The following is a 25,775-nucleotide window of genomic DNA, read 5'->3' on the forward strand; positions in this document are numbered from 1 at the left end:
ATCTTTCCATGTAACATATATTTGGAATTAAGATTCAATACTTTGTATATGCACCCCTTATTTACAGTCACCACTTTTGAATAAAAGCATTTCCTTTGTCAAAAAATCTTAAATTTTTCCGTTTTAATTTCTTTTCATTAAAAAATAATGTCTTAATCATATGATTAAACATAAATACATGTGATTATTCATACCTAAAAATAGGGCATCCTCATTTTTAGTTAAACAATGACTTTATTAAGAAAACTATAATTATTTCAATATCATTTAGTAATTTTTTTAAATAGTACCCGATCTTCTTCAGCCTTAAATTTTAGCACTGGGCGTTAAAGTAACACTGGCGACCTACAAGAAACATAATAACAACACAGCATAAATCTTAGCACTGGCATCTAATGTAGTACTGGCAACCTACAAGAAACATAACAACACAGCATAAATCTTAGCACTGGCATCTAAAGTAGTACTGTCAACCTACAAGAAACATTACAACGCTAGCAATAGGGGAGGTGGGCACTGGTCTGACATCTGGTACATGTATTATTTAATGTATCAAATGCCAGTGATTTATCAGCCTACTTTGGAAAACACCTTTTTTTGGAAATTGGGAAAAAGTTATTGGCTTTTTGATGAAATTGGGAAAAATAAATATGTTGCTTAAGCCATGTATTCACTATAAATTCAGGTGCAATTTATTTAACATATCAGCTGAAATGCCTCTACCAAACAGACAATTAAATATGATCCAACTTTATCATACAAGATCAATTATGAATAATAGACTAATAAAAGTAAATTTGAAATCAACGAGTATTAATTTTATACAACTTAGGGTAGTATATTTGTGTATAAGATTCCAATTTAGGTCATGGGAGATATAAACACAGGTAATCAGAGATTACAGAGCTCACCTCAACGTGTGTTGTCTTTAAGTAAGGCAAATTAAGTCACACAATTAACCAACAAAAAGTGTACATCCAAAAATGCAAAATTTATGCAATTTTGATACTTTGGAATAGACCTATATAAAAACTAAAAACTAGTTCTTCATCATGAAAATGTAATTAAAATCCAGCATCTGAAGCAAGATTGAGAGTTTTCATCCTTTGATGCATCATTTGTGCAACTGGTTTATATAAGCCTTATAGTTTCGTGGTGATAGACCTGCACCCATAACTTTTACGAGGTCTATTATCTGGAAAATGTATGTCGAATTCAGCATCTGAAGCAAGTCCATTAGTGTGCATCCTAAGATGTATCATCCATGCAAGTTTGGTCAACATAGGGCTTAAAGTAACTTGCAAATGAAACCTGTATAAAAAAATTAACCTTTCCACTAATCCAGAAAATGTAGGTCAGATCAGCATCCGAAGCCAGCCTAGTAGAATGCACCCTTAGATGTACCATCCATGCAAGTTTGGTCATTATATGGCTCAAAGTTACTTGGAAATGAAATCCTGCACCATAAACTTTAACCTGTTTACTCGTCCAGAAAATGAAGGTCATATTCAGCATCCGAAGCAAGTCTGGTAGTATGCATCCTAAGATGCACCATCCATGCAATTTAGTCATTATAGGGTTCATAGTACACTGTACCTTGAAAATGAAACTTTCAACAAAAACTTTAACCTGTTCACTCTACCGGAAAATGTAGGTCAGATTCAGCATCCGAAGCAAGGCTGGTAGTATGCATCCTAAGATGTACCATCCATGCAAGTTTGGTCATTATTGCTGATAGTAAACTGGAAATGAAACATTCACCAAAAACTTTAACCTGTTCACTCAACCGGAAAATGTATGTCAGATTCAGCATCCGAAGCAAGGCTGGTAGTATGCATCCTAAGATGTATCATCCATGTAAGTTTGGTCATTATATGTCTCATAGTAACGTGGAAATGAAACCTGCACCAAAAACTTTAACCTATTCACTCAACCGGAAAATGTAGGTCAGATTCAGCATCCGAAGCAAGTCTAGTATATACATTTAAGATGTACCATCCATGCAATTTTGGTCATTATAGGGCTCAAAGTAACTTCGAAATGAAACCTGCACCAAAAACTTTAACCTGTTCACTCAACCGGAAAATGTAGGTCAGATTCAGCATCCGAAGCAAGTCTGGTAGTATGCATCCTAAGATGCATCATCCATGTAAGTTTGGTCAACATAGGGCTTATAGTTACATATAAAATTATAAATATATTGTTACACCAAAAACTGCACCAAAAATGTTAACCTGCACCAAAAACATTAACCTGGTCATTCCTTTGCTGAAATTGCAGCAAAATCTGAAAAACTTTAACTGGTACAATGAAACACACTAGCAACATCTTCCATGCATGTCTAATCAATATAGGACATAGATAGTACTTAAAAAGAAAACTGCTCCAAAAAAACGGTGTCTTTGTGGGTGAGATGTCATTTGGTGACATTTTTTAAATGAAACACACTCAAAAACAAAGTTCTTTGTTCCATGCATGTCTAATCAATATAGGACATAGAAGTTTTATCACAAGAAAACTCTCCAAAAAACTTAACCTTAACCCGGGACGCCGACGGTAAAGGTCTTGCCACAAACTTCGTTGATGAGCTGAAAAAAGAATTTTTTCTTGATATCTTGCATAAAAGAATATTTAAGTTCACGTGCATACTACTCTCGCCATCGAATGTTTCCTGTTATTTGACACTTTAAGAAAAATGCCTGCACATTTATACAATAAAGCGAAATTAATTAAATTAAGTGTTCTAAATTTGGAACAAGAATACAAACAATATGAGGATGTACATTTTTTTCAAAGATTAATTGTACATTTTTTTTCTAATGAATGCTGCATGAAAATCGTTTATCGAAACTCACACTGTCTGAGTTCAGCAGTAATTAAAGTTTGCATATATTATGAGTACCCGGTAAATTAAAAAAAACCCCTAATTTTTCTAGTATTTAATTTTGTTTCTTGTTAGACTCTCAATGACGAAAAAAATTAACCAATTGAATAAAATTTTTAATTCTAATTCAAATATCGATATATAATTTTAGAAACAAAAATAAATATATTTTTTCTTAGCTTATTTTCTATTGATCATAGCAAAATAAATGAAAATACTTCTTTTAATAAACATACAGTGTCATTCGCTTTTTTGTTACGGGGGAAAAAAAATTACAATTCGGGGAGCAATTGGTTTGTTTACAATACTAATTGTCAGTAATTGATCGATGATTTAACCACAGCGGGGACAGGTAGTTGATGAAATTCCCGCAGAGGGAAACGGTTTACCTGTCTCAGCTGGCCAAATACCGCGTTGTGATTATACCGCGACAAGGCGCGGAAAATACGGGATCTGCGTTGCCTGTACTGTATCTCAACACGCTCGCTAATAATGCCAAAATTAAATCCTCGCTAAATTTTTTGCTTATACAGTATTTACCTAATCATCTTCCCTTGCTTAAGGGTCACAACCCTACTTTTAGTTTAAATGGGAGACCTTGGGTCAAGGATACCCTGTGACAAATTTGACAATGATTGGCTAATGGGTTCTTCAGGTATGGTCCATATTCTAAAAAGTATATGTGCAGAACACAAATGGCCATGGCATTAGCTCTTTGAGCCTTTGGCTAAGAAGAGCTAATAAAACTTTAACCAAGATAATGTAAAGAAGAAAACTAACATGAACATGTGTCATTCATTCCATTCTGGTATTCATGACAAGAAAGCAATAAGGTGTTAATTGAATGTGAAGGGTATACCCCAGTCCTGATATTGAAGATTATTTGGAAAACTTATATGGCATATACCTATCTATATGAGTCATGGTCAGCTTGAAGTAGAAAACTTACATCTTGCCTAAAGCTATTGATGACCTTGCAAGTCCCAAGATCTGAAAGTTATCTTCCTGGTAGAAGAGATCTTCCATAGCCTCCTGTTCTGTTGTCTACAGTACTGTAATTAAACCAAATATGTTCCTTTACTGAAATTGGAACAATTAAATTCAATAAATTCCTTTTTTACTCCTGTTCTTTTATCTAAAAGCACAGAATGGAGTCCACTTATGTAATCTCCTTACTAGAGGATTACACATTTTCATTAGGGATGGCAATCGATTGCAGAATTGCTAATCAGTTAACCGCAAAACGGTCCCACCGATTAACTGGTTAATCATATCAAGATATGCATTTTTGACATTTTCTTTTATATATACACAAAAGGGTTAAAAAGATGTTAAAAATTACATTCTGTTTATTATTTTGATCAAGAAATTTTATGTACATAAGAGTATATTTTATTTTGTCAATATAGACAAGAAACATAGGTAATCAGAGATTACAGAGCTAACCTCAATGAATGTTGTCTTTAAGTAAGGCAAAGTCACACAATTAACCAACAAAAAGTGTACATCCAAAAATGCAACATTTATAAATGCAATTTTGATCTGATATTTTGGAATTAGACCTATATAAAACCTTCAAACTAGTTCTTCATCTAAAAACGTAATTAAAATCCAACATCTGAAGCAAGTTTGAGAGTTTTCATCCCTTGATGCATCATTTGTACAAGTTTGGTTTATATAAACCTTATAGTTTCTGGGTTACTAATAGACCTGCACCCATAACTTTTACAAGGTCCATTATCTGGAAAATGTATGTCGAATTCACCATCTAAGCAAGTCTATTAGTGTGCATCCTAAGATTTATAATCCATGAAAGTTTGCTCAACACAGAGCTCAAAGTTACTTGGAAATGAAACCTGTATAAACTAGAACTGTCCAATTGGGACAAATACCCCCCGCTGGGTTTTTCAGAGAATGTGCCAATTCACAGGTGTTCACAACTTATTTACAAACATTTGCAGTGAAATATAATTGCTCATTATCTTTCTTAATGAATGAAACAAAGGTGCAGCCAAATGAAACATTAATACTAATACAATGTAATTCCATTATAACATTTTTTTTTATTTTTGCATTGAAAAAATATATTGCAATTATGTGTCATGACACTCTGCAAACTGATTGTTGAAAAAAAAAATCATATTATACAAAATCAAATTAATCTTGATAACTTTATATCAAATTCATTTTGAAAATAAAGAACTGGTCATCCTGTAATGAATTGCTTTGACAGACAATAAATTACAATTAAGAGAAATAGAGAAGAGAGATCTTTAATTCTTGTGCCAAATTCCCAGGAGATTATAGATAACCTTAACAACTTCCCACACCAAACTCATTAATTTATCTTGAACTGGATGCATGTCCGGTCATTATTCCCAAGAGACAAATGAATTTACATTATCTTCTATGTAATGTAAAAACTGTTTTTAACACTTGATGATGTGTCTTTTTTTGTTTTTGTTTTAATGAGTAGTTTTAAGCTGTAGTTCACATTTTTGTACAGATATTCTAGATTCTATGTCTCAAACCTTATACATGAGCCCAAAATGAACAAGTCAATTAAAATAAAAAATAAAACCTGTAAAATACAGAAAAATGAACAAATAAAGTTGAAAATTCCAGGTGCACACCTTCATATGGTGAATAATAACTGTACAAATTTTCAGATAAATCCTTGCAATAGGTTTCTGAGAAATGGTCTGCACAAAACCACAAAATAAAAATGAAAAAAACACCTGTAAAATTCAAAATAATCATCCAATCAAGATGAAAATATCAGGTGCACACCTTCATATGGTGAATAATATGTGTACAAATTTTCAGACAAATTCTTCCAATAGTTTCTGAGTAATGGTCCAGACAAAATCTCGTCTACAGACAGACGGACAGATGGACGGATGGACAGATGGACATGGTAATTCCAATATACCCCCCCTAAACTTCGTTTGCGGGGGGTATAAAAACTTTAACCTGTTCACTAATCCAGAAAATGTAGGTCAAATTCAGCATCTGAAGCAAGCCTAGTAGAATGCACCCTTAGATGTACCATCCATGCAAGTTTGGTCATTATATGGCTCATAGTAACTTGGAAATGAAACCTGCACCAAAAACTTTAACCTGTTCACTCAACCGGAAAATGTACGTCAGATTCAGCATCCGAAGCAAGTCTAGTAGTATGCATCCTTAGATGTACCAACCATGCAAGTTTGGTCATTATATGGCTCATAGCAACTTGGAAATGAAACCTGCACCAAAAACTTTAACCTGTTCGCTCGAACGTAAAATGTAAGTCAGATTCAGCATCCAAAGCAAGTCTGGTAGCATGCATCCTTAGATGTATCATCCATGCAAGTTTGGTCACTATAGTGCTCATAGTTACTTGGAAAGTGAGAAGTGCACTGAAAACATAAACCTGTTCACTCATGCGTAAAATGTAGGTCAGATTCAGCATCCAAGGCAAGTCTAGTAGTATGCATCCTTAGATATACCATCCATGCAAGTTTGGTCATTGTAGGGCTCATAGTACCTTGGAAATGAAACGTGTCCCAAAAACTTTAACCTGTTCACTCAACCAAAAATGTAGGTCAGATTCAGCATCCGAAGCAAGCCTGGTAGTATGCATCCTTGTATGTATCATCCATGCAAGTTTGGTCACTATAGTGCTCACAGTTACTCAGAAATGAGACCTGCACCGAAAACATAAACCTGTTCACTCATGCGTAAAATGTAGGTCAGATTCAGCATCCGAAGCAAGCCTGGTACAGTACCGACCAGACCCAACCTGACACAAAGCAGTCCTAGAGCAGTCCCAGAGTGGTCCCAGCAGTCCCAGCGGTCCCAGAGAGCAGTCCCAGCAGTCCCAGTGGGCGGGGTTTATTAATTTTATGGGCGGAGCTAACTCAGAAATGAGATTTGCAATAAACAATGGAACTATAAAAGGCAATAGAAATTGATTCTGGGTAGTATGCCAGAACTCCTTACATGTATGCAAAGGTCATTTATGAACATTACGCACATAGAAACAAATTGAATTAATATTTATTGAAGGAAGAAGGCTTGCATATGTACGTGTATAAAATTAAACTGAACACGAACATTTAATCACAATTATCGGGTGTATTAATAATTCAATTTCTTTATTTTCTGTGATTTATGCTGTTTCCCATATTTATTTTTTATACAGAAAATTAAACTGATTAATTATTTTCCACCAGTAAGAATTGGCTTTAAATAGATCTCATCATTATATGGCCAATTTTTATTCTATAGGGATACTCAAAAGTACGGAAGCCCATTAGTGCCAACCTGTATATATAAAGGAAAAGCGATGTATAAAAGCAAACCTCTATATATACAGGAAATGCGATATACAGGTGACTCTCGATCTCTCGAAGTTCAAGGGACCAGCATAAAACTTCGAGAGATCGAAGGGTTCGAGAGATAGAAAGTGACTTAATTCCGGAATTTTCAGTTCCGATCACCATCGTTCTACTATTATAGTTACCGGAAGTATATGTTGAGAATATGCTGGATTTACTATTGCACGTTTTCAATTGGTATTTAACAGGTAATTCATTTGATTTTCACCACAAAGATCGTATTTTGAATAAATAAAATGACTTTTAAAGTTTCGTTGCTTATTTGTTCTCATTTCATGATAAACAGTTACATACATGTATACCGGAAGTATCTGTTGATAATATGCTGTCATGGCACGTTTTAATTCGTATTTACCTGGTAATTTGCTTTAATTTCACCACAAAGATCGTACATGTTTTCTAATCTCTAATTTCTAAGAAAAAAAACTTTTTAAGTTTCGATATTTATTTTTCTCATATCATTTTAAACAATACATATAAAACTTGTACATGTGTAATAAATAATGTCTAATGTTTTAACGAGTCACGTCACAGCACATATTTTGACAAAGTTTATAAAGCACATGTCGTCACTTTACTTCTTCTGGAAGAAAGTTGTAATTCTTGATTGCTGGGTTGACTTCTTAAGAACATTGTCTCTGCGTATTATGTCAAGAATCACACTCATCTGGCGCACAAAGTCTTGACTGTTTTCACGGCACATTAGGTACTGCATCACAAGTTCACCGGCTGCCTCAGAGTCCTCTGAGTTAGGGGGTTGGATTACAGGCTCACTTGGATCGTCAAATGTCTCTGATTCCACCATGGGGTCGGTAGTTTTCTTCATCAAGATTTCCTCTACAATGTCATCATCACTTAGGTCGGCACAGGTCTCGATCTCATCGTCGATAGTTGTAAATGTCTGGAGCATTTCTGGGTTTAGGCCGTGTGTTCTTAGAGTCGCAAGGGGAATGCTGTCTTCTACGTCGAAGTCTTCGTCTTCATCTGGGGTTGCGTTGTCATTCTGGGCAGCAAATCCAGCATGTCGGAAACAATTGGCAATTGTGGACAGCGTAACGTTGTCCCATGCCTGGCTGAGGAGATGAAGGGCGTCTAGGACGCTGATAGTTGGTGTCTGTCCTTTGTCAATAGCGCTGATGTACCGCAGGAGAACTCGTTTCCGGTACTGGACTTTGAGACTCTGGATTATGCCTTGGTCCATGGGTTGAGTCTTTGAGGTAGTGTTGGGGGGCAGGAACACCAGGTCGACTGCTTGGAGGCCAGGAATCTTTGGGTGGGCGGGGCAGTTGTCAACAATTAGGGCAATCTTCTTTTTCTTTTTTCTCATCTTCTTCTCCAGCTTCTTCACCCATTCTTTGAAGATGTCGGATTTCATCCACGCTTTTTTGTTGGCATGGTATTCTGTAGGCAAGGACTTGACATGCTTAAAGCATCTTGGGTTTGCCGATTTCCCGATGATAAGTAGGGGAAGCTTGTCTGTACCGCTCATGTTGGCGCAGACCATTGCCGTCAGCCGTTCTTTGTTCTTCTTTCCACCATGGCAGTCGACGTCTTTGAATTCTAGGGTCTTGTCTGGAAGCATTCTGAAGAAGATGCCGGTCTCATCTGCATTGTAGATATCGTCTGGGGAGTACGTCTGTAGGAGTAATGGCAACTTTTCTTTCCAGAGGAGCATATCGGCAGACTGACAGTCAACCGATTTCTCCTCCCCACAAACTCTCTTGAATGAGATGCCCTGGCGAAATTTGAATTTCTCAAGCCAGCCACTAGATGCCTTGAAATTTGAAATGTTTAATTTACCGGCAAATTCCTCGGCTTTAGTGGCTAGCATTGGGCCAGAAATAGGGACATTTTCGTCTCTGGCTGATTTAAACCATTTCAGCGTGGCCGATTCTACATCGTTAAATGTAGAGGATTTGGTGTTTTTTCTTTTGGGATTAAATTGATGAAACGCATCAATGATGCTTTCTTTATTTTTCAACCAGGTAGAGAGGGTGTTAAGGGGAACATCAAATTCTTTGGCAATGGCTGTCTTTGACTTTTCTCCCTTTTCTACTGCAGTGATCGCCTCGTACTTCGTTTCGATGGTTTTTACATTTAATTTCCGTTTCACGCCTTTCCCTCCTAATGCAGACTTAGCATTAGGCGTTGTAATCCCCGATCTAGCTATCCCCCCGGGTTGACCGGGTCCTTCACTAGATTGCTCGGAGTTACTACGCTGAGAGGATACTTGGCGTAAAATGGATTGCTGAATAGTAGATACCGATCCGGTTATCCCCCCGGCTTGACCGGGTCCTTCACCAGATTGCTCGGTATTACTATTCAGTTCTTGAGATAGGATATCTTGTGCAATGGTCGTCATGATGACTTTGTGTAGAATCAAATAAAAATTCATAATTTATGAAAAATTTATTGACACGTCTCTTAATTATTTTCTCAAAATTATCGTCTCTCTGCCAAGTCAAAATAAGCTGTGAAGCGGTTTGTTTATAATTAATCAATTAATCAATTAATTCTATCAGCACTCCAACGTCTCACAGGTAAAGTGTCAACTATGTAAACACCCAATTAACACGTCCATGCCAGCCCCAGGTGTTAATTGTTTTCCAGGTAAGTCCAGGCTGCGTTAATTTTACACTTGATTAGCTTGCATGGGCAATCAAAACTTCGAGAGATAGAGGGTAAAAAACAATGAAATCAGTATAACGGGACCAAAATTTTGGTTCGAGAGATAGAGAACTTCGAGAGATTGGAAGTTCGAGAGATCAGGAGTAAATTTGCTTAGTTATATAGAGAAAAAAACGGGACCGGTGGTTTACTTCGAGAGATAGAGAACTTCGAGAGATCGGAGTTCGAGCCATCGAGAGTCACCTGTATATAAAGAAAACCTAGATATATATAAAGGAAATGCGATATATATAAAGAAAACCCCTATTTAATATATAAAAGAAATGCGATATATATAAAGAAAACCTCGATATATATAAACAAAACTTCGATATATATAGAGAAAAATTTCCACTTCCTGACCTTTAACATGTTTAATGACCTACATTACAACAGAGACATTGCCAACATATGATAAGCAGCTTCCTGTCCAATGTTTTGATTGCAATCAGTTGATGTGGCTGTTTCAGGATGGTATTTAGCGTGTTGTGTTTTCTTCCTTTTTGTATCTTGATAATTATGACGATTAAATCTAAAGCTAAAACACTCTGTTCTTCTTACATATCAGACGTGTTGGGCAGAATTACACCAATGAGTGACTTTTTGGCTTAAAATGTATATTACATAGCACTAAATGTTGGGGGGTCTTTTTCAATCGAAATATAATTCGGTGCAATAATACAAGTGTGTATTATCATGTCTTTAAAGTTCTTTAACGTTTTACTATGTTTTTACATGATGTAGATTTTAAAATCGATTTAATTTACGATGTGGGACAAAAATCCGCAGTTTAATTATGTAAGTGTGCATTCACTAACTCGTTTCTTTTTATTTATTAACAAATACTTCACACCAAAAGACCCTTAAATTATATTACATATACCATAAAAGTACATGTCGCTTTTTTCCTCATATTCAAATGAAGTGTTTATCTTCATCTCTCCCCTCTCTCCCATTCCGATTTTTTATCTCCTTTTTTACAATCAATGGGCATACTAGTAAATTATTTTTATAATGAAACGCTGATACGTATACTCAAATAACATGCACTGATTTTCTGCCCTAAGGCGATTGAAACCGCGGGTGTTGATACCATTTAATAAACATTAATCTGCCAGGTACATGTAAACACAAGCAAAAGAAAAAAGAAATAAATCACAATTCCCGGTATTTTCAACTCTTTATTTATAAAATAAATGTTCTCTTTTGATAAGTTGTTTATAAATTAAAAACTACTGGTAATTCATTAATAAATTCCCCAATGATTATTCACATTGTTTAAGTTATGGAAGAACGGTAGCATAATTTTATTTCATTGTCATTTAATAAATTGTTAGGCTTTATTTTAGGGTTGCATGGAATACTTTTTTAGCGTGGTACTCGTAAAACATGAAGTTTTTCATTTAAAAATCTTATAACTAACTGTATAATGATTATTTTTAAATAGTGCCAGTGCAAATTTTGAGTGCACATAATTTTAATAATTTTAATTTACATTTAAAAAAAAAAATAGGCCTACATGTAGATATTTTTTCTCATAAACCTGTAGTTTATTTTTAGGGATAAAAATCTTCTCCTGATTTCCTTATTTAATAACTTTTTTAAAAAAAATAATCTAACTACATTTGTGTAAATATACAGTCTCTGAAAATATTGATTAACTATAATAATCTCTACTTATCAAAAGATTGTAAGAAATCCTTGCTTTTTTAATAGTTTAAACTTCTCTCTGTTGCAAGTAAACAAAACAACTGGGAGCCTGCAAATTCAGAATACACAAAGGGGCGGAGCTTTCATGTCACTCAGAACTTCTTTCACACATGAGTGAACAAAGCAGTCCCAGGGACAGCTGGGACTGCTGGGTCTGCTTTTTAGAGCAGTCCCAGGGCAGTCCCATAGCAGTCCCACAGCGGTCCAAGAGCAGTCCCATAGCAGTCCCAGAGTGGTCCCAAAGCAGTCCCTGGGACTGCTTGGGTGTCAGGTTGGGTCTGGTCGGTACTGTAGTGTGCATCCTAAGATGTACCATCCTTGCAAGTTTGGTCAACATAGGGCTTATAGTTACTCGGAAATGAGACCTACACCAAAAACGTCACCAAAAATGTTAACCTGCTCCAAAACATTAACCTGGTGATTCCTTTGCTGAAATTTCAGCATCTGAAATTTTGACTGGTACAATGAGACACACTAAAAACATCTTCCATGCATGTTTAATCAATATAGGACATAGAAGTACTTAAAAAGAAAACTGCTCCAAAAAACTTAACCTTAACCCGTGACACTGACACCGACACCAAGGGTATTACATAAGATCCCCAACTTCGTTGAGGTGAGCTAAAAAATTAAGAAAACCATGAATCTTATATGAGAAATCAGACAGGGATAATTTCCCAACACAGGTGTTTAAGAAGTTAATTCTGTCTTGTCACCATAATCAAAACTATGTCTGAACTCTCACTTTATTTACAATTTACAACATTCTTTCTAATAATATTATACATATATCACATGGCTTCGAGGGTGACATACCAGAATATTTGCCCCGAGGTGACAGGAAAGCCCTGGAGTGTTATGTCACCCGATGCCGAAGGCAGAGGGTGACATAACACACCAGGGCTTTCCAGTCACCGAGGGGCAAATATTCTGGTATGTCACCCTCGAAGCCATGTGATATTGAAGAGAAAATGAATTTCTTAGAGGGTCAGAGGTCATGACCGAATCACAGAGTGAGGTGGGGGTGGGGGGGGGGGGGGGGGGGGGTAGTCGATGACTTCTAATGCTTCAAACAGGGTGTAAGTTTGTGCAACCACATCTATATCTTTATAATTTAGAGGCAAAAATATAGGTTTGCCAGAAAAGGTGCAAGATGCGCACATTTTTGCAATTCATATTTATCTCAGAGGAGACTGGAGGTTATGGATCCTTAATTGTTTTCAGAGTTAAAAAGCCATTTGTGGAAAGTACTATGCTAGTAAAACCTAGCGTATGCTTTAAGACTTTAGAGCAGTATCCTTATCGAAACTCAATTTACTTTCAGCTGTCGTTGAAGTCCAGCAAGGATGACCATAAAAAATCCATTTTTTGCTTTCTAACCGCAATGTTTACAGACTGATACTTTACACGTAGTAATGCATACACAACCAAATTAAAATGGAGGTTTATGCAATAATAGGTTTATACGTAAGTAAATTTGCTATATGTTCATACAACAAAATTTACACACATGAACTAAAAATTTGCGACATGTATGTAGTCCTGACCAGGTGTAAATTTACTCAACTGTGCAGAATTTGCATGTTAGCAAATCAGTTCATACCACAAAAATTGCACATGTGAGTAAATTTACATATGAGTTAAAATATACTAAGGTATGCAAATCACGTCGTATGAATGGGGTATTAGTTAGTTTATTTAATACCTAGGAGCAGAGAAGAAAATTTACAAAGATTTAATGTATTTTCACTATATAATCAATAGAGCCCCGCCCTAACACCAGAACCCCTGATCCTGGGGCCATAAAATTCACAAATCTGGAAGAGGCACTCTTGCTCATCATAACTATGTACTTAGTTAGTTCATTTACTACCCATGAGCTGAGAAGAAGATTTTCAAAGAAATAATGCATTTTCACCATGTAATATATATAGCCCCGCCCTAGCACTAGAACACCTGTCCCTGGGGCCATGAATTTCACAGTTTTGGTAGAGGACTCAATTGTCATTACATTCATGCCAACAGTTTGCCTGCTTGATGTCCAGGAGTAAAGAAGAAGATTTTTAAAGATTGCAATAATTTTTGTGGTTTTGGCCCAACCCCTCAGGCCCCAGGGGGGCGGGGACCATGAAATTCAATATTTTTGTTCCCCTTCACCCATAAATGCTGTATACCAAATTTGGTTGAAATTGGTTCAGTGGTTTCAGAGAAGAAGCTGAAAATGTTCAAATGTTAACACACGATGCACGACGACGGACGAAAACAGATAGCAATAGGTCACCTGAGTTACTCAGGTGACCTAAAAGTACAAAGGTTGTCCAGTAAAATCGTAGACAAAGCATTTTTCTAAAAAAATAATGGGCTCACAGAGCTGATATTTTCAGTGAATGTTCATCAATCATATCTAAAATGCATAAAAAATAATTTTTGATAAAATATAGACAAAAATAAAGATTTTATTATGCTTGAATGTGCACAGGGTAAGGCCCTACGGCGTACGGACAAAAAGTCAAGATTTTATTAAAGAATACACAAGTATTAATTTGAAATTAAAGTTTTATATACATAACAATGGGGTAAAAAGATCCTAATTTGATTCTACAATCTATTTTGGCGTCTTTTTAAAAATTTCAAGGCATTTGGTTGATATTTGGCAGTTTCCCAAGCATTCAAAATGGGAAAGTGTTAAACTCAACACACAAACATAGGTAATCAAAGATTACGAAGCTCACCTCGACAAATGTTATCAATTTAGGTAATGCAAATCTCACATCATATTTCCTTAACAGTTAGCATTTATTCTGACAACAGTATTCAAGCAAGTTCTGTTTAAATAGGTCTTAAAATTCATTGGGGAGTGACCAGTTCCAAAAATTTAACCTCATCAATTGTTTGGAAAATACAAGTCAGATTCAACATCCAAAGCAACTTTCCATCATCCATCCTTAAATGCATCATCCATGCAAGTTTGGTCCGAGTAGGGCTTTTAATTACTTGGGAATATCCTAGTCACTAATCTGGAAAATGTAGGTCACATACAGCACCCGAAGCAAGTCTGGTAGTGTCCATCCCTAGATGCATCATCCATGCAAGTTTGGTCCGGGTAGGGCTTATAGTTAATTGGGAATGGACCTGCTCCAAAAACTTGCTTCTGGAAAATGTAGGTCACATCCAGCATCCGAAGCAAGTCTGGTAGTGTCCATCCCTAGATGCATCATCCATGCAAGTTTGGTCCAGTTAGAGTTTATATTTACTTGGGAATAGACCTGCTCCTAAAACTTTAACTGGGACGCCGACACCGACGCCGGGGGGTATATCATAAGCTCATCTCAACTTCGTCGAGGTGAGCTAAAAAATGGACATAGTGAAAAGTTCAAAACGCAGTGATCATTATTTTTCACACAAGACAACTTGTCCACGATTTTACAGGACAACCCTCATATTTATATCCATTGAAATGTCTTGTAACAATGAATACATAGGTGATGTATGAAAGCCCTAGAACACATTTTTCAAAAGTAATGGCTGAGGTTAAGAGGTCAAATTTAGAGTTACCCAGAGAAAGCTCTTGTCACAAGGAATATGCCTTTAAAAATTAAAGCCATAGCCCCATCCATAATTAAAGCCTGTATAACTTTATCTTTGAAAACAAGTACAGGTGACTCTTGATTGCTCGAACTCAGATCTCTCGAAGTTTTCGATCTCTTGAAGTAAACCTCCGTTCCCGTTTTTTCCTCTATATAATTAATCAAATTTACTCCTGATCTCTCGAACTTCTATCTCTCGAAACTCTCTATCTCTTGAACCAAGACCTGGGTCCCATTATGCATATTTCATTCATTTTTTACTCTCTATCTCTCGAAGTTTTGATTGCGCTTGTATACACCCCAATCAAGTTAAAATTGATGCAGCCTGGACTTACCTGGAAAACGGTGAACAACTGGGGCTAACATGGAGGTGTTAATTGGATGTTTACATAGACGACATCTGAAAGTCGTCCATGTGTTGACAAAATTAATTGGTTATTATAGGTAAATTATAAACAAATTCACAACTTATTTGGACTTGAATCCGAGATGATAATTTTTAGAAAATAATTTATAGACGTTCGTTAAAATATGTTTCAATAGTCTATAAACTTTAATTAGAGTCTACATAATCCAAGAAAGGCAAATATTGCACAAGAAATTCATCTCTCAAGGATGAGACTTGAGGAATTCATTTCATTTATTCGAAATACAATCATTGTTGTTGAAATCAGGTGAATTACCTGTAAAATACGATTGAAAATGTGCAATGACTTTATTTACATATACTTCCGGTATCTATATTAGTAGAACATCGATGATCAGAACTGAAAAATTTGGATTTTATTTACTTTCTATCTCTTAAACCCTCAGTCTCTTGAACTTTTATTGCGGTTCCTTGAATTTCGAGAGATCGAGAGTCATCTGTAATCTTTAAACAAATAATACAAGTATCTTTGAATACAAGTAATTCCCCTTTTCTTACTTTACTCACCTGAATAAACAATGCATAGGCTATTGGCATGCTCCTTATAGACATGAAGAATTCTCCTTGATTCATAGACTCTTTTAACCTCAGTAACACGGTGTAAACTACAAAACACGAAAAAATCTGAAATTTTTTACAAAATGTGTTAAGAGCATACATCAACATTTTTTTTTACCATGACGACACTTAATGCACATTAGAAAAAAAAAGTAAAAATAAAAAAAAATTTTACTTAGATTTTAGTTATACAGAGCATTAATCTGATAGACCTATGAACTGGTCTACATTCATCGAGAACGAAGAGATGCATCAACTGACAAAGTTTGATGAATCTAAGCCAATAAGTACCTGATACTCTTAAATATAGCCATAATATGCTCAAAGGCATTCACACCTGTGGAGAATAAGCCCCTCCCTTACCACCCAGTAAAAAATCTCTGCCTTTAAACAACCGTGTTCACCCCACAATAGTTGCACCGTCAAAACATTACATGTACATATTCCAATGCAATAGGAAATTTAATTAATTAATTCTGATGAATTTCAAATTGAACTAGATGCTGTCATGAGACAGTAATACCCGCACTAAGGTGTTTGCCTCTAAATGCACACTTCTTCATATTGAGCTTTACCAAGGAAAAAGTCAATATAATTCAATAATTTACATAATACATGTATTCATCAAATTGAGCATAATATGCTCAGGTGACCATGTAGCGGCAGATCTGCAGCGTTATGGTTTTATATATTTGTCTTTGACCATATAACGCTACAGATCCCCATATGCAAAAAAGGTGCAATTTACGGCGCAATATTTTTTGCGCACTTTTTCTCCACTTTCTAGCATTGGTCAATCAACTACCTTTCACTCCCTAATTTTAGACACATTCTGTAGCCAATATGTATATTTTGTCCACCCCCCAGCCATTTATAGTCATCTCTACAGGCAATAAACTCGCTTGATGTGAATTTTCAGCAATCTAACAAATAATTTTAATCAAGCGAGTTTATCACGTGTAGAGACGACTATGAAAGGATTGGAGATGGATAAAATATACAGATTAGTTAAACAATGTGCCTAGAATTAGGGAGTGAAAAGTAGTAAATTAACCGATGCTGGAAAGTGGAGAAATTCTCCCCAGAAGTGCGCAAAAAATATTGCGCCGTAAATTGCACCTTTTTTGCATTACAGGATCTGTAGCTTTATGGTCAAAGACTAATATATAAAACCATAATGCTACAGATTTGCAGCTAGTGACCATGTGACCCATGGGACTCCATCTTATTTTTATTTCATATTCATAATTGATTACCAGTTGGAAATAAAACAACAGAATTAAATTAATAATGTAAATTAGGTTTGATAAAGGGGGGGGGGTGTATAAATTTTTGGCACACACTGTATAAGTGGAAATTTTAGCGAAACGCAAATTTAGCGATTTCTACCTAAAATCTGGTATTTTATTTTTAGCGAGAAGTAATTTTAGCGATTTTAAAATGCTAATTCAAGAAGCTTTTACAAATAATAAGCAATTAATTTTCAGCGGTATTCAATTTTAGCGATGTCAGCACCCTCGCTAATAATGCCAAAATTAAATCCTCGCTAAAAATTCTACTTGTACGTAATTGGAACTTTTAAAATCTATTTTCTAAGATAGATTAACAAAAAATAATATTATTCAAATTAGTGTAAAGCGTTTTTGATGAATTTTTTCAAAATGTGCAAAGTTTATTTATATTTGATTAGGCAGAAACTTCTTGAAAGCTGCCATATACACAATCAATTTAGTCAACCCGCACTCCTCTCCCATCAACACACACACACAAACACACCTTATTTGCCTGTTTTTGGAAATAGGCCTAGATGGCAAAGTTAAAATAAAACATCTTTTGTAAATGATAATTTTCAATTTGTTCTTGCACTATACATGTATCTGAACACCTGCATCACATTGGGCTTGCGTCACGTACCCAACTTAAGTACTAGTTTTACCATTGGCATTATCATTTTAGATTTCACTGCACATGCAGTAGGCTACTAATGTGCATCATTGCATATATGTCAGTAGGAATTATTTCATTTTGTGTTTTAACTGGATTATATTTCATGAAGATGAAAAGGCCTAAATAATGACAATCGGTAAGTACAAGTTTTGGTATAGATTTGGGTAAAATAGTCTGAAATGCAAACAGTTAGGTTCAAGTTTAAAGGATCAAAGGTCATCCGATGCTACAATAGACGAATTTCACATTCTGAAGAGTTATCCCCCGTTATCAACGTTACATTCAGTTACAAGATCCGAAATTTTTTTTCTGGGAGGGAGGTGGGGGGGGGGGGGGGGGGTGGGGGGTTCCAGACCAGAATTTCCTGAGAAGCAAAAAAAAAAAAAAAAAAAGTTATGGTTGGGTCTGTTTTCTAGGGTGGAGGGACACTGGCATCCAAAGTCATTTTTATTGACAAATGATCATGTGACTCCTAAATAGTAGGAAACTTTTTTCATTTGACTATACATAATTTTGTTACTTGTGTTATTATGTTATGTAAATTTAATGGTATAAAGGTTATGAACCCCTAGAGGTCATCCCCACTCTCCTAATGAGCTGGAAATGTTCACAGTTTGAATATGACTGCATAAAATTAAATAAAAGTGCATCAATGATAAGATTACTTGACATTTTTATTCATGAATTTGTGTCAACCTATGTTCCTAGAATTAGGAATGAAAATCATTCAGAGATGGACCACATTAAACTATTTGTATAAACATTTTTTTTAAATGTAAAAACAAGTAGTACCGGTAGTTTGCATACATGAACAAACAGGGGTCTGCGAAGGGGTGAGGGGAAGGATCGAGTTAATATTTCTTTACGTCTTAATGGTTGAAAACTCCAAAAATGAATGTTGACCTCAAATCTAATTTGTCCTCATTATTTTTCAAGTGGTGGTGTCTCCATATGAGTGAAAAATTCCTGAGAGGGATGTTTAACAACAAACAAAATGCCATGAAAACACAGTATTGATTTGCGTTAAGAAATATGCAGGAGATTTTTTCCATCATAAATCTTCTTCTCAAGAACAGAAAGGGCATTATTGTCCCCCATTTTGGGGAAAGGGAGGGGACATTAAATCTCATTTGTCTGTCAGTCTGTCCATCTTATTGACAGCTAGTATGTGCATCTGTCACAATAAATTTAACCTTGGTCATAACTTTTGAATAATAAGAGATAGTGCTTTCATATTTCACATGTACATTACCACAAAACTTTCTAAATATACTATGATTTTTTAACCCAAGTAAGACCTTGACCTTTAAGTTTTACCTACTTTCCAAAACATAACATTTTAAATTGATCATTTTGAAAGAGAAAAGAAAGGGCATTCAAATTATACATGTTTATTACATGTGAAAAGACTTTTCTAAATATATCATGACTTCTGACTCTGTGACCTTGACCTGGAAAACTTTTCAAAAATATTATATTGTATATATAACTTTTGAATCAAAAGAGATAGGACTTTCATATTTGACATGTACATTACCTGCAACAAAATGTTTTGAGAGCATGCTATGATTTTTCCCCTTTGACCCAATTTTCAAAAATTGATATATGATAGGGGTGCACATTTGACACACAATCTGCCATAAATTATGGCATCCCATTCACTAAAACACAGAAAGCAGAGGACCACAATTCTTTGAATTTGCTTGTATAATCTTGATAGATGGAAACATCCTCATATAATGTAGATTCAAGTTTTTTATGCCACACCATGATTAGGAATACATGTATAGTTTTGTTATGTCCGTCCTCCACCCTTCCATCTGTCTTCACATGATGATACATACTGATGTAAGCTTTACAATGCTTCACTCTTTTTTACCTTGACCTTTCCTGTGACCTTGACCTCACTTTTCTAAAATTAATATCTAGATCAGTTTTGAATAAACAATTCAAGATATATTTATCAAACTCCATATGCTGATTCATACTGCTGAGAGGTATTAATACATCAACTTATTTTGACCTTGAATTTTCCTTTGACCTTGACCTCACTTTTTAAAATATGTGTTTATCTAAGTTTTAAATAAACCATTAATTATAGTTTTATCAAACTTCATATGCTAATAGTAAATTCATACTGATGTAAGCTTGTCAACTGCAACAACATTTTGGCCCCAACCTTTCCTTTGACCTCTCTTTTTTTAGAAAAACTGTTAAGCTCAGTTTCATTAAATAATTCAAGATATTTTTATCAAACATAATATGCTGATATGTATTAGTGAAGCTACTAAACTGCATCAAAAACTTCACCTTGCACATTCCTGTGATCTTGACCTCTATCCTTTTTTTATTTGTATTTCGCTTAGTTTTAAAGAAATCATTTAAGACATTTTTAAAACATCATTTTTCGACCCCCATTAGTCCCCCCCGGGGCAAAATCAACATTCCAAAACCTTACTGCACATCTACATGACACTACCAACCATCTCCTAAAAGATGATTAGCCTACTGTGTAAAATGTAAGATAAGTTCAGGGAAGACGGGGCTTTTTGCATAAAAAACGTCCTTTTTTCGACCCCCATTTGACCCCCCGGGGCAAAATCAAAATTCCGAAACCTTACTGCACATCTACATGAAACCTACGACCATCTCCCAAAAGATGATTAGGCTACTGTGTAAAATGTAAGAGGAGTTCAGGGAAGATGGGGCTTTTTGCATAAAAAACGTCCTTTTTCGACCCCCATTTGACCCCCCGGGGCAAAATCAACATTCCAAAACCTTACTGCACATCTACATGACACTACAAACCATCTCCCAAAAGATGATTAGCCTACTGTGTAAAATGTAAGAGGAGTTCAGGAAAGACGGGGCTTTTCGCATAGAAAATGTCATTTTTCGACCCCCATTTGACCCCGCGGGGCAAAATCAAAATTCCTAAACCTTACTGCACATCTACATGACACCACCAACTATCTCCAAAAAGATGATTAGGCTACTGTGTAAAATGTAAGAGGAGTTCAGGGAAGACGGGGCTTTTTGCATAAAAAACTGTGACCCCCCGGGGTCAAAATTCCGAAACCTTACTGCACATCTACATGACACCACCAACCATCTCCCAAAAGATGATTAGGCTACTGTGTAAAATGTAAGAGGAGTTCAGGGAAGACGGGGCTTTTTGCATAAAAAAGTGTGACATTTGACCCCCCAGGGCAAAATCAAAATTCCGAAACCTTACTGCACATCTACATGACACCCCCAACCATCTCCCAAAAGATGATTAGGCTACTGTGTAGAGTGTAAGAGGAGTTCAGGGAAGAAAAGTGTGACAGACGGACGGACGGACATGAGTAACAACAATATACCCGAACTTTCTTTAGAAAGTGCGGGTATAACCATGCTTAGTGCTTCCTAGTACTTTTAGTACTTTGATTTTTCACTTGAACTGTAAAAATATGTCAGTGTTATTCCAAATCAGGTCTATACATATTACATCTTTTAAAAAAAATTATGAAATTTTTTATATCAAGATATTTTTTTATACTAAGAATCAATTCAAAAGTTTAAGGTTAAAATAAAAGCATATTAAATTAGGAATGTAAATTTTAAAATTCTTGAATTCTTACATTAATTTTCCTTCAAAAGTATTATTTAAAGTTTGTTTTCATCATATTTGATCAAATAAATTGATAATTGATTGCTTATGATTGATTTTAATACCCATAATTGCCAATATATCTACTTCAGGGTAATTTTTAACAAGAGGCCCACGGGCCTTATAGGTCACCTGAGTATCATGTTACAACTTTCCAGCGATTGTATTTGGTTCGTGATTTAATCCCAAATGCCATGAAATTCACAAATTTTGAAAGAGGCACCATTGCTTATCAAAGAGCAGATTTCAAAGCATTAATTTATTTTTAGTCAAAGTATCCCCCCCCCCCCCCCCGGTACCCCTGACCCAGCAGCCCTGAAATTATCTATTTTGAAAGAGGCCCCTTTCTTCATCATAAAGCCAGCATTTTTTTTTCTAGGTTTAGTTACGAACATCAGAATGAAAAAGTCCCAAAGGAGAAGGAAAAAAAAATTTTTGTTGATAAATCAATTATCAACATTTGTACATTCTTTTTTATGCTATCCTAGCTAACAAGCTCCTTACCACTGGACACATAATGTGCTTACAAATAGGAAAGTAGAACACTTAATTGCTTATTTCATCATCTGCCAGTTTGGGCCAGTTATATAAATTTTGTGATGTTGATCAAAATATATTTTAAAAAATCAATTCTTTAAAACTCTTTCAATATACTAGTATCTTCATTTTTTAAATATGTGTTATGTGAATGTGTAGACATTGTTCTAAAATATACTTAATGCCTAAAATTTTAATTCCTATCATAAAACAGACAGGGAATATTGCGGAGTAGGGTGAACATTTTTTCAATTAAGTGTAAAATAATTTTTCTGGCTGCCACAAACGATACTACATGCCTGTATATATTTGTATATACTTGCTTTTTAATAGTTGAATCTTTTTTATTTCTTCGGCTCTTGTTCATTTCTTCCTCAAATGGACTCAACTTCTCCCATAGTTTTATTCATTATATCTGATGCTTAAGAATGATGCTTAGACTGTAAGCTATAACAGAGACCTAAACAATGTCGCTGGCAATAGCTACCATGGGCAGTTTTAAACCTGTGGGGAGGAAAATAATTTACAGACAGATACTTTTGAAACGAATACATAATTATCTCACCAGCATGTCATTGTGCAACAAAGTCGTAAGCATTTTATTTGTCCTTTGAACGGGTGAAACGATTTGAATGGCACTCTTATCGATGAATTTTACAATAAACCAAGCTATCTATCTTTGCAGATCTAGCTTTATTTACCCGCCAGGTTCATCTTAAAACCGGTACAATGTAGTACAAATTCGTAAATTTGAAATCTCGATCCTGACTCAAATTTAACATCATGCAGAAAGAAAAAAATGTTTTTTTTTCTGAAAATTCAAAACCTTGAGCGGTGGGTTTGTAAACCTGACAATAAAATAAATCCTGGCTTTAAATATGTAATTAGACCATTGGCATATTAACCAGGAGCAAAGGATAAGATGTTCAAAGAATTCATGCATTTCACTATATAATCATTAGAGCCCCACCCTAAAACAAGAACCCCTGACCCAGGGGTCCTGAAATTCACAAATTGGGAAGAGGCAGTCTTATTCAATATAACTATGGACTTGGTTAGTTTATTTAATACCCAGGAGTAGAGAAGAAGATTTTTAAAGAATTAATGTATTTTCACTATATAATCAATAAAGCCCCGCCCTAGCACTAGAACACCTGACCCAGGGGCCATGAATTTCACAATTTTGGTAGAAGCCACCTTATTCAATATAACTATGTACATGTACTTCGTTAGTTTATTTAATGCCCAGGAGCAGAGAAGAAGATTCTCAAAGAATTTATGCATTTTCACTATATAATCCATTTAGCCCCGCCCTAGCACTAGAACACCTGACCCTGGGACCATGAATTTCACAATTTTGGTAGAGGTCTCAATGCTGATTACAGTCATGCAAACAGTTTGAGTGCTTGATGTCCAGGAGTAAAGAAGAAGATTTTTAAAGATTTCATTAATTTAACAGGTTTTGGCCCCACCCCTCAGGTCCCAGGGAGGCAGGGACCATGAAATTCACAATTTTTGTTTCCCTTCACCCATAGATGCTTTATGTCAAATTTGGTTGAAATTGGTTGAGTGGTTGCAGAGAAGAAGCTGAAAATGTTCAAATGTTAGCGCATGACAGATGACGCACGACGACGGACGAAAACATCTCATAGCAATAGGTCACCTGAGTTTACTCAGGTGACCTAAAAATAGACCAGAGGAAATTTGGATTAGCATATCTTTATACCCGCACTTTCTAAACAAAGTTCGGGTATATTGTTGTTACTCATGTCTGTCCGTCCGTCTGTCACACTTTTCTTCCCTGAACTCCTTCTACATTTTACACAGTAGATTAATCATCTTTTGGGAGATGGTTGGTAGTGTCATGTAGATGTGCAGTAAAGTTTCGGAATTTTGATTTTGCCCCGGGGGGTCAAATGGGGGTCGAAAAATGACGTTTTTTGTGCAAAAAGTCCCGTCTTCCCTGAACTCCTTCTACATTTTACTCAGCAGCCTAATCACCTTTTGGGGGATGATTGGTGGTGTCATGTAGATGTGCAGTAAGGTTTCGGAATTTTGATTTTGCCCCGGGGGGCAAATGGGGGTCGAAAAATGATGTTTTTTATGCAAAAAGCCCCATCTTCCCTGAACTCCTCTTAAATTTTACTCAGCAGCCTAATCATCTTTTGGGGGATGATTGGTGGTGTCATGTAGATGTGCAGTAAGGTTTCGGAATTTTGATTTTGTCCCAGGGGGTCAAATGGGGGTCGAAAAATGATGTTTTTTATGCAAAAAGCCCCGTCTTCCCTGAACTCCTTCTACATTTTACACAGTAGCCTAATCATCTTTTGGAAGATGGTTGGTGGTGTCAGGTAGATGTGCAGTAAGGTTTCAGAATTTTGATTTTGCCCCGGGGGGTCAAATGGGGGTCGAAAAATAACGTTTTTTATACAAAAAGTCCCGTTTTCCCTCAACTCCTCTTACATTTTACTCAGCAGCCTAATCATCTTTTGGGAGATGGTTGGTGGGGTCATGTAGATGTGCAGTAAGGTTTCGGAATTTTGATTTTGCCCTGGGGGGTCAAATGGGGGTCGAAAAATGATGTTTTTTATGCTAAAAGCCCCGTCTTCTCTGAACTCCTCTTACATTTTACTCAGCAGCCTATAATCACCTTTTGGGAGATGGTTGGTGGTGTCATGTACATGTGTAGTAAGGTTTCTGAATTTTGATTTTGCCCCAGGGGGTCAAATGGGGGTCGAAAAATGACGTTTTTTATGCAAAAAGCCCCGTCTTCCCTGAACTTCTCCTACATTTTACACAGTAGTCTAATCACCTTTTGGGAGATGGTTGGTGGTGTCAGATAGATGTGCAGTAAGGTTTTGGAATTTAGATTTTGCCCCGGGGGGTCAAATGTGGGTCGAAAAATAACGTTTTTAATGCAAAAAGCCCTGTTTTCCCTGAACTCCTCTTACATTTTACTCAGCAGCCTAATCATCTTTTGGGAGATGGTTGGTAGGGTCATGTAGATGTGCAGTAAGGTTTCAAAATTTTGATTTTGCCCTGGGGGGTCAAATGGGGGTCGAAAAATGATGTTTTTTATGCTAAAAGCCCCGTCTTCTCTGAACTCCTTTTACATTTTACTCAGCAGCCTAATCACCTTTTGGGAGATGGTTGGTGGTGTCATGTAAATGTGTAGTAAGGTTTCTGAATTTTGATTTTGCCCCAGGGGTTTAAATAGGGGTCAAAAAATGACGTTTTTTATGCAAAAAGCCCCGTCTTCCCTGAACTTCTCCTACATTTTACACAGTAGCCTAATCATCTTTTGGGAGATGGTTGGTGGTGTCAGGTAGATGTGCAGTAAGGTTTTGGAATTTAGATTTTGCCCCGGGGGGTCAAATGTGGGTCGAAAAATGACGTTTTTTGTGCAAAAAGCCCTGTCTTCCCT

The 25,775-nt window shown here is 35.9% G+C and overlaps 1 protein-coding gene across 1 annotated transcript in view; it reads right to left on the bottom strand.

Annotated features, from left to right (window-relative positions):
• Positions 1–3,833: 3,833 nt before the first annotated feature.
• Positions 3,834–25,775, bottom strand: part of LOC134279208 (vacuolar protein sorting-associated protein 16 homolog) — a gene marked incomplete at its 5' end in the record, with an annotated part of 131,782 nt that continues 109,840 nt past the window's right edge. Inside the window, 2 exons of the mRNA XM_062761559.1 lie at positions 3,834–3,936; positions 16,165–16,262. Of these exons, the coding sequence (XP_062617543.1) occupies positions 3,847–3,936; positions 16,165–16,262 (188 nt within the window). The remainder of the gene's footprint in view (positions 3,937–16,164; positions 16,263–25,775) is intronic.

The sequence above is a fragment of the Saccostrea cucullata genome, unplaced genomic scaffold (assembly GCF_032062105.1).
Source record: "Saccostrea cucullata isolate Sc308-1 unplaced genomic scaffold, CSIRO_AGI_Scuc_v1 ctg1959, whole genome shotgun sequence".
Classification (NCBI taxonomy): domain Eukaryota; kingdom Metazoa; phylum Mollusca; class Bivalvia; order Ostreida; family Ostreidae; genus Saccostrea; species Saccostrea cuccullata.